Source organism: Miscanthus floridulus, chromosome 1 (genome assembly GCF_019320115.1).
Source record: "Miscanthus floridulus cultivar M001 chromosome 1, ASM1932011v1, whole genome shotgun sequence".
Lineage (NCBI taxonomy): Eukaryota > Viridiplantae > Streptophyta > Magnoliopsida > Poales > Poaceae > Miscanthus > Miscanthus floridulus.
This window is the reverse complement of record NC_089580.1, coordinates 15,612,131-15,622,412: the sequence shown is the minus strand read 5'-3', so window position 1 is coordinate 15,622,412 and position 10,282 is coordinate 15,612,131. Positions and strand designations below refer to the sequence as shown.

Below are 10,282 nucleotides of genomic sequence, written 5' to 3'. Positions count from 1 at the left end.
GTCGCAGATTCCCTTCTCTAGAACCTTACTGGAGTCGACCGGACGCTGTCTTTTAGCGTCCGATCACTTGACCTCTCCAGTGTCCGGTCGCACCGAACGCAGACAGCTGATCAAATGAACTGACCGGACCCTGCGGCCAGCATCCGGTCATACCGGGGCCAGCGTCCGGTCAGTATTTGACCCTCCATTCACTTCCAACTCTCGAACATATGTGAATGAAGTTTGCTCCAAAGGATCTCAGGCATTCATAGAAGCTACCTAGAGCTAGTTTTAACAAGTGTGCACCACACCTAACTCACTAGACTCAACTAGGTCAAACTATCCGTCCATACCCCGCTTAATAGTACGGCCAAAGGAAAAACAAAGTCCTAAACTACTCTAAGTGTCTCTCCAACTCCAATCGACACTTAGAACTAGTCATCCATCCTTTGAAAACCGAAACGATTTTCATCGTAGGGGCATGACAACTTTGATTGCCCAATTAATCTCCATTACCATGACCTAATTTCATTGCATCTGCAAAACACACGTTAGTCATAGTAATCTTGTATTGTCATTAATCACCGAAACTCAACTAGGGGCCTAGATGCTTTCACTCCTCTTTGAAAAGTATTATGAATATATACTCCTCTTCAAAAAGTATGAATATGTACTCCTTATATTAAAAAAGTATGTGTATATAGTCTTCTACACATGTAAATCCGCAACAAACCAGATATGCTATTTTATTGGTTCAATTAATTACAAATATGTACTACGTACGTATGCAAGGCGAGAATCACGCCATCAGTGCACGGATATGCTATTTTATTGGTTCAATTCGTTACTAATTAATTGGTTACTTAGGCTTCAAAAAAAATTTAATTGGTTACTTACGTGTGGTTAAGTGGATAGTCCGCATCTTTCAAAGAAACGGATCCTCAGTATGTTTCCCCAAGCCCGCTAGGGACGTTGACAGTACAAAACAGGAAGGGAGTAGATACTCCCGGGAGCAGAGAAAATTCACCCAAAGTAATAATATAAAATTTAATATTTTTTCTAATAATTCATACATATAATTAAGGAATAAATAGAATAAAATATGCTAAATGTATCTTGGTTACACTTATCACCGATGAACAATAGAACTAAATGACTATTTGAACTTAAAAAAAACTAAATGACTATATTAGTGAGTTAAATAAAAGTAGAAATAATTAGTTATTTATATTACATTAAATAATTATTTTTTGCATACTAATCATGTATGACAAAATATTCACACTGTCGACACAACATTTTAGATTTTTAATACATAGGATTAGTATACCACTGGGACAGATCTCTGTATTATTTTATTAGAGAGGAGAAAGAGACAAGTATACTTCTAGCTGTTCTTGTAACAAATTTCACATGGAAGAATTTAAAGATGTCCACTTGATTCGTTAAAGAGAAAAGCACTTCTATCTTGTTTAAATTAATATTAGGTTAATGATATAAATATATACTATATAGGTATCTCTGTTAGATTTAATCTGATAGACAATATGTTGGGCAATATTCAAATGAAGAAAAAAAAGATAAGCTAAAACTTAATAGAGCTGACCTAAAATAATGGAAATGATTAGACAAGAATATCAAAACAAATTGTTATAATGGAAAGCGTGATGATTAACGTCAACTTGATACCAGGCAAGGTCTCTCCGAAGCCAGGCAAGCGTGCTGGTTGCCTGGTCCATGCTGAAGACCAGGGCTCCAACCAAACGCTGAACAGGCAAGTTCCAGGCTCCCTCCAGACCAGGACGTGAAAGCCCAGGGAATAGCTTCGAGGTTGGAACGGATGCCGTCCCTCTCTCCCTCAGCTTGGCCGCTCTGGCCTCGGCGTTTGTGCGTTTGTTTGGCCCGCGACCAGAACGTCTGGACGCCGGTGCGACCGCGGGAGTGTGGCAGGGGCGAATCTATAGGCCCCTTCGTTTCACTGAAACTTGAAACTGGCTGAAAAACGCTATTCTGGCTAAATTATTGTAAGAGAAAAATACTGTTTTAATTGAAAAACAAACCAAACAAGCAGGTTTCTAAGTAAACCGAACGGGGTCGGCGAACCTGGCAGGCCAGTTCACAACTCACAAAAGAAAAGCCCACCAAAAGTCACCAACAGGCTAGAAGCCCAAAATTCTAGCGTGAACAACTGCTTGCATCCTTGTAGATTGATCTACGCTACAGACTCATCGCCTACGACGCCCTTTCAGCTTACTAGTTCGTTCATCAATCTCTGCCTACGGCAAGAAGGCGGCCGCGCCTCATGGCCACGAACTGACGGCTGGCACTGTGGGGCATCTGTTCGAGCCTACAAGCTTGTAGTGAAGGTACACCAAATTAATCCGCAAACTTGTAATTGTTGGATTAATCTATCCGTTCTTCTGCAATTCCCTTTAAAAACCTAGCCGCGTGCCCTATTGGCTTGCGACTCCTACGAGGTATTGATGTCTAATGTCTTAGATTTGTTTTTGTTTTATCTCAGTTGTTTGAGAATTGAGATAATCGGAATTCAGAAGCAAACATGTCATAGTAGTTCCGTCCATAGAAAGAGCTTTCTTCTCTTCATTCGCTGTAATTTCAGGTAAGAAAGTTAGTGATTTCTAGTCATATAGGTGTCGCGGCTTGCACATTATTCATTATGTGCTTTAGTTTTTAATTGTGTTAACTAATTTTATAGGCAATCAAAGGTCAAAGCACACTAGAACGCTTCTAGTTACAGTAAGAGGTAACCACCATCGTAAAAAAATTATTGTCTCCAATTTATGGTATTACTAATTTTATTCCTTTACGAATGCTTAATTTTGCAATTTATCGTCGTTATTAATATTTATGTATGTTATGTATGGTGTTAGATTACTACACAAATGCTTAATTTTGCGGTGTGTCACCGTTATTAATATTTATGTTATGCATGGTGTGTTACATTACTACTATAAGTTTAGGTCATGAGTCTTTGCCGACTCCGGCGGTAATTTATCCTAGATTCGCCACTGGAGTGTGGTTGGACATGGACGGTTCGTCTCGGCTCTGCTCGGAGGAAGACGACGAGGCCGGGCCGATCCTCATCCTCGTGAGGAGCCTCCGCTCGACGCCACTCACCTGAATTTCTGACAAGGACCGATCGAGCCAACTGTCGGTTACCTGGCTCGAAAATCCGCTCAGGATTTGTCTTTCCTCGCGTTGCACTTGCTTAATTGCTTTTGGTTGGCAGCACGCAGCAGGCAGGAGCGATGATTTTGGTGGTTGGACACTCCTGCGTGGAAAGCGCTCGTTCCGGGATCGCGTAATTCGATGAGAGTGGGAGAGATTATCAAATGTCAAGGAATGACAAAATACATAAGCCAATTTTTGGTAATGCGTATGCTTGCAGTCAATTTGAATTTTGTCAACTCCTGGAGATGGGTATAGGCCTCTTCTCCAACGTGCCACCATGGCTTGCAGTCCCAACCTCCACCTCTGCACTGATCATCCATGTCATCTCGAATAGCGGCTCCACAGCATCACAGAGCGTCTTGTAGAAGGTGTGGATGCTTCGACTGACAAATGGTGCAAGCCACTGCTTTTGAAAGAAAAGCTAAGACAGACTGGGAGAGAGCAAAGGCTGACGAGCTAGCAGGTGTCCGTGTAGAGAGAGAGACAAATAATGAAATAGCAATAGCAACAAATAAAGTGATTAGCCTACAACGTTGAGAAGAGAACTTCAACCATTTTTTATCTACATGGCGGCTAACTTTTGATCGAGGCCACTAGCACTGCTGCCTGCATAGGGGCTGCCCTTGCGAGCGATATTTTGCGTGTCAGGAACAGGAAGGACGGCGAAATAAAGCGATACGAAATAAAGCACTATTATTTAAGAAGAGATGAAGGCAAATAAAGTAAATTTTTATTGGAGCATGAAAAGCCTTTTATCTGATTTAGGCCCATGGGCTATCTAGTGGTACACACCAACCCATGGGCTCCCAGGCCTCCCAGACCTATAAGGCCCAACAATCCGCCCCAGCGCAACGTGAACACAATGGTCAGCGACAGTCAAACACCGGCCCGAATGACCGACACCCGCAGAAAACCCGAAAAGTCGACCGCACCCAGACGGTCCAGCCGTGGCCGCAACCAACCCAACCCACGGCCGCCGCACCGGAGCGGAAGAACCCACCACCCTACGTCGCCGCGGCAGTCGGCGCGGGCAGGGATAATGGTGGCGATCTTGATGTACCGCGGCAACCTCCACATTGGCGGTCACGACAGCGGCGCCCCTGCCCCGCGCCGGTGGGAGGCGCCCCGGCGGTCGCTCGGCGCGAAGCGGTTCCGCCGCCTCGTGCGCAACCGCTCCCGCGCCGTCGCGCGCCTCGCTGGGACGCCACCGCGGCAGGTCTCCACGACCTCCTCGGATATGAATGGCGGTCGGCGCGCCGCGGACCCCGAGCGGGAGGCACCGGATGAGGAGGAAGCGGACGACGGGGGAGAAGAGGAGCAGGGACAGCTGCAGCAGGACCAGGACCAGGAACATCAGGAGGAACAGGGAAATGGGGAGGCGGAGCAACAGCAACAGGAGCAGCAGCAGGAGGAAGAGGAGGAGCAGGAGGAGGGGGCGGTGGAGGACGCGGTGATGGAAGATGCGGGGGAGGTAGTTGTTGAAGGGGATGGTAATGGCGATGCGGAAGAAGGTCAGGGTGAAAGTGAAGGTGTTGACCCAAACCAGGAGGAGGTGAGGGCCATCCGAATTCTTCATTACCACTTCGCTATCAGTTCGTTGTTTGATGATTGGTATCTGCGTGCAATTGCTTTGGGACCGTGCCACTGCTAATAGCGATCGGAAATTTGGGGAACTGTGTAGATAGTGAGATTGTATATTGCAAGTTAAGCCGGAAAGAAATTAAGTGTTGCAGTTCCTAGGACTGTAGGAGGATATTGATGGATGTGAAGAAGAGTTAGGTTCCTCGAAGGAATTGATGACAATAATGTGTTCTGAAAATAGATTCTATAATTTGGCATCTGCATACATGTTCAATCTGGCAAAAAAATAAAAATGGCAGCTATTTCCATCTTGCAGTGAAAAATGAAGCTTCTGAGATAGATTAATCAGCACTAAACATTGTAGTTGCCCAAAAGAGGATTATGTTCTTCTGTTAGGAACTTGGAATACTTGATTGCTACTGAACACAAATTTAGCCAAGGCTGTTGTATTACTTGGAGACTTTCTCTCGTGCTTTTCGAAGGCACAAGTACTTGAGTAGAACCAAGTAAGGTTGCATATTGCTTGCATCTGAATAGGTGTCTAAACATTTGACCTTTGTGCTTTGTTTTTGTTATGTTGCATGTTCTATTTATCTATGTGGCTTTATTGAAACAACCACTGTTTTACATTTGTTCCAGGTGAGTTATCCTGATGGAATTGACGAGAAGAAGAGAAAGCTTAATGAAAAGCTGGATATCCTAAATAAAAAGAAGCATGGTCTTGTGCAGATGCTGAAGCAGGTATCTAATTGTGCCATTATTTATATTTCTGGTTGATTTGTGTGTGGTTATAGTTTATAACAAATGAGTATTTGCTGCATATTCATCTGCTGAATAAGTACTGGGCTATGTCAGATGGCACCCAATCTTTGAGTGATGATCAATTTGGTAACATATTGGTCTGAATGGATTTAATTAAACAATAATAACCTTTCAGTTCCAAATATCAGTTGACCCCAAATGAAGCATAGCTCAACCTGTGTTGTTCTGGAACTTCGCGATTAGTTGTAGGAAAAATTTGCTGCAAACTAGGACGAGTTGCATATATACCCATTGGAAATGAAATGTGCAAAGGTAAGTTAGTCTGTATGATGTATGAGTATAGGTTATAATAGTCTGGCCAGTTTTTAATCATTGTGTCGCATATGCCATTGCATCCAGGTGCTTCACAGCATGATTGGACATTTCAAGTAACTTCCAATGTGCATGGGGCCTTGAATTGCTTTAGCATAATGTCACTACTAAAGTTTTGGTATCTACTTCCTCTAAACCTAAATATAGGTCTATCTATGTTTGTTCTAAGTCAAACCTTTTCACCTTTCGAGGACACAAAAGTGACATTGATAGATTCATTGTGGAAAAAATACTTTCACAATATATAACTAATTTCATTTTAATTTTAAATATTATTGTTATAGATAGCACAAAACTGCTCGCAAAAAAAAAAAAAAGATAGCACAAAACTGACTTAGGGAAGACCTAGATGGACTTATATTTGTGATCTCAGGAAGTATCTCCTATATTCAAATAAATATTATACTTGTCGTTTTGTCCCTCATCCCATTATTTAGAAGGAATAAATAGCAGCATATGTATGCACTGTTATTTGGTTGGTTTGCTGCTTTCTTTTATTCTGATTGAGAACTTCATTGTCAGGGTACTAAACACCATTGTTTTGGCTGTTTGAATAGGTCTTAAATGCTGAAGAAGAAATCCAAAGGCGTAGCATGCAGGCTTCATTGCGTGCTGCGATGCCTCAGCCATCAGAAAATGCAACAGATGGAAGTTCTGTTTCTAGGTTGGCCCCTAGAATGACTGTTGATGTCAATTTTGGTGATGTTGCTGGCGATTCAGATGCTGGTTCCAACCAGGGCACTCCTGGACGCCCCTTGCATCACTTCCACAGTATCTCTCCTTCAACAGCCTCTTTTGTGAGGTCACCGTTTGGTTCTCTACAGGTAAGCTGCTCGAATGCTCATTCAATAGTCTTGTTGCAAGTCCATATCTACTTTTGTCTGTGTTACATGTTTTGGCAAGTGTTTAAATGGTACTCCCGTCGTTCCAAATTATAAGTCGCTTGGACTTTTTTGGTTCATCCATTTTGCTATGTATCTAGACATATTATTATATCTAAATGCATTGCAAAATGGTTGTAACAAAAAAGTCAAAGCGACTTATAATTTGGAACGGAGGGAGTAGCAAATTGCAAGAGTTAGACTTCAAAATCAGCTGATAACTTAAGTAGTAAATAAAGATGATTCTTTCAATGCTGCCCAGTTTGCTTATATACCATTTCTGACTTTCTTTGTTGGGTTGGTTCCCAAATCAGCTGGTAACTTAAGTAGTAAATAAAGACGATTCTTTAAATGCTGCCCAGCTTGCTTATATACCATTTCTGACTTTCTTTGTTGGGTTGGTTTTAGTATTCTCACATTGCTAAAGCACCACATCTAATGTTACAGGGCCACACTCCAAGGAGTCCGGCAACATTCTCTACGGCAAGTCCATCACGCTTCGCCACAAATATACACCAAGGACAACCTCCTGCTCTTTATTCAGCATCATTGCCAGGAAGTAACTATGTAGCCTCATCACCTTCCCCGGCTGCATCTGGTGGTTCTTCCTCGGTGTTCAGGGACCCTCGCCCACCTAACTCTACATAGGTTCTATGCATTGTTCGTAGTTCTACCGCCGTGTGGGTGTTATTTATTGGCAATGTTGCTAAAATCTCTTAGCTACCCAGGGATTTAGGTAATGTTGTGCTTCGGGCAACACTAGTGGAAAAACAAAACTCGTGTCTGTATGTGTGGACTGTAATTAGCATGTAACATCACTGAAATTATGTAAAAATTAGGATATTCGTTTTCCTGCTAGGTGCTAGGGCGCCAGATCTTCTGGACAATGTTATAGGTAAATGTATTATTACTAGGTTCGAAGTGTCAATTCACTGCGCAGTTCCTCAAGTATTTGTATCATGGCTTGCGCTGAAATCAAGGCTTGTCAAATTGAGTTACGTTGCAGTAACCAAGGTAAATGTATTATCATGGTTGTCAAATTGAGTTCCGTTGCAGTAACCAAGGTTTGTGCTGAAATTGCAATTGCAAACTTCTTTTCTCCATCTTTATTTACTGCTGAACGATCGTTTCACTGTGATGAAACAAGCAGCTTCATATTTGCTACCTGTTCTCAACATCATTGCGTGTAGAGAGAGTAACAAATGGCAGTGTTCCAGCTCGTTCAAGGTTCATACAATCCATTTAAGACGTCGAAGGCAGGGAACTACAGGAAATTGCAACAAAAAGGATTAGCAGAGTAATTGGAGACCAAGTTTAGAAGCACATAAATAAATAGAAAACGCATGGCCTTAGTTAAGATAACGAGTTATCTGACGCTTTAGACAAGAGAGTTGTCGATGCATGTCTGCATCAAGAAATGGGCATTAAGAGGCAATCAATGGAATATCTGACCACAACTCTCTTGTATTTTAAATGCTCAAGTTTTCAGCCTGTTCGGTTGGCTGGTTCGTATCGTTGCTGGTTCATTTATGTGAGAGAGAAGTACTGCTGGCTGGTTCATATGAATAGTGTCTATGTGAAGGGGCTGACCAGCCAGCCCCAGCCGATCACGCTGTTTGTTTGCAAGACACGTCTCACTGCTCTGTGCGTTAACTGCTCTTGACACCAGCAACAAGGCAAAGATGTGTAAAATATGACCAATCTGAACCAAACTTTGGATAAATAAATTACTAGGTAGTAAGTTCTGTTATTGCAACACCACCCCAACAAAACCTAACACAGCTAGAGGTGGCATTATCAGAACACGAAGGTGAACACTAGAACTATACACTAATAATACACATAAATTGCTGTGGGCCCCAAAAAAAATGAATTCGAGCTTGTCTGGGAACCAACCGATAAATGTATACTGCTGAGAGCTTGCATGATGAGATGTGCACCCACCCACAAACGGAGAGGAGGAAATAAGTGAAACAAATCTAGAAAGTGATCAGGCAGCCTGTTGCATTTGAAAATAAGGAAACATACATATGCCCCAGTAGATAAGTTTCCACCCAACTGAAACTGTTCTTTAAGCAAAATATACTTATCAACTAAAACTGCCATATATTATTTGTAAACCGTAGCTGACAATTTATTAGCAATATAAAAATGAAAGATAACAGGTGATGCAAATCTTCATAATCAAAATGCTATATTACCTCATCCAATGCTGTTGTCAAATCGTAGGCCTTCCCCATCCCCTAAAATTAGGCAAAGAAGTCCTGCAAGGTCCAAAACAGTATTTAGATCAAGCAAACTAACATAGGGGCCAAATACCATATATCGAACTCAGTGCTGGAGAAAGGTCATCTTCCCAGTCGGAAGGTGACATATAGTCACACACAAAAAAAAAGTCGGAAGGTGACATACATCCAAGCACATCAATTGCGTACATACCGTGTACATATTTTGGTTGCTAAATATATTCAAACTATGAATGCATCTTTATTATTAGTTACCTGCGATCGATCTATCATTCTTTGTTGAACCCTGCTAAGCCCTAGGCATGTTGCAAATAACCACTGCCTAATAGTTACTGGCAGCTGCTCGTTGTTACCGGGCATGCGCGCAAGAGCAACGTGGGCGCAGCGTAAGCGCGCCTACCGTGCTAGTACCCTATTTAAAGAAAGGTAAGACTATCTCCAACAGTCCGTACATAAATCAACGACCAATTCTAGAAATTGGGTTCTACGCAGTAAATAGGTCACAGATCCAAAACCTTGCCTCTCCAACAGCCCACCGCGTCCGTCCAAAATATCTCATCGTCTCCTCCATCTCTCATCGTCTCTCTCTCCCTCACTCCTCGTCCCAACCCCTGCGCCTCGCCCGCACCGCCTGTGCCGTGGCTCCTGTCCGTGCCCCCTCCCTCCCGCCCTCCCATTTCTCTCTCTCCCTCTCCTCGGCGTGGCAGCACGGCGGGTGGGCTGGAGCGCCGCTGCTCCTCACGCTGCTCACCTCCGTCCCCACACGGCGCTGCTCATCACCGGCGCAGGGAGCGGTCCAGGATCCGGCTGAGGCAACCAAGGCCGGCGGCTCCGGAGGTGCTCCCACGGCGAGCTTGCCTCGCCGAGCCGGCCACGCCCCTCTCCTCCCCGGTAGTGCGCCTCTATCTCTCTCTCTCTCTTCTCTTCTCTCAGTCTCTCCTCTCTCTCTCTCTCTCTCTCCTCTCTCTCTATCCCCCCCCCCCTCATCCACCGCCCCCGCGTGTCTCCGGTTCGGCCAGGCCCGGCGCTGTCCGCAACCGCACGGGATCGCGTGCAGCATCCCCGCCCCCCGGCACAGCACGGGAGCCCTTCCTCGGCCACGGCGCTAGGGCGAGCGCGCCCCCTGGCGGCGGCCCTGGGCGAGCGCCCCGCAGCGGTCCTCACCATCATCTCGTCCGCGGGCCCAGGGCGCAAGATTTTTGCGTCGTCTCTCCTCGACAACGCTTATTTGCCTTCCGCGCCGCCTCCGACCCAAAATGGTTGCTGTGT

At 44.2% G+C, this 10,282-nt stretch overlaps 1 protein-coding gene across 1 annotated transcript; it reads left to right on the top strand.

The window, feature by feature from the left end:
* Nucleotides 1-4,098: 4,098 nt before the first annotated feature.
* Nucleotides 4,099-7,811, top strand: LOC136474079 (uncharacterized). The gene is made up of 4 exons (XM_066471694.1): nt 4,099-4,723; nt 5,392-5,493; nt 6,444-6,710; nt 7,215-7,811. Exons 1-4 carry the CDS (start codon nt 4,211-4,213, stop codon nt 7,413-7,415), a joined length of 1,083 nt encoding a protein of 360 aa, XP_066327791.1. The 5' UTR covers nt 4,099-4,210; the 3' UTR covers nt 7,416-7,811.
* Nucleotides 7,812-10,282: the final 2,471 nt, after the last annotated feature.

What these genes read in the sequence shown, in the direction of transcription:
- LOC136474079 (XM_066471694.1), top strand. Translation starts at nt 4,211, where the DNA reads ATGGTGGCGATCTTGATGTACCGCGGCAACCTCCACATTGGCGGTCAC. An exon ending in TTGTGCAGATGCTGAAGCAG is followed by an intron (nt 5,494 to 6,443) that starts GTATCTAATTGT and finishes CTGTTTGAATAG; the next exon opens with GTCTTAAATGCTGAAGAAGA. An exon ending in CACCGTTTGGTTCTCTACAG is followed by an intron (nt 6,711 to 7,214) that starts GTAAGCTGCTCG and finishes CTAATGTTACAG; the next exon opens with GGCCACACTCCAAGGAGTCC.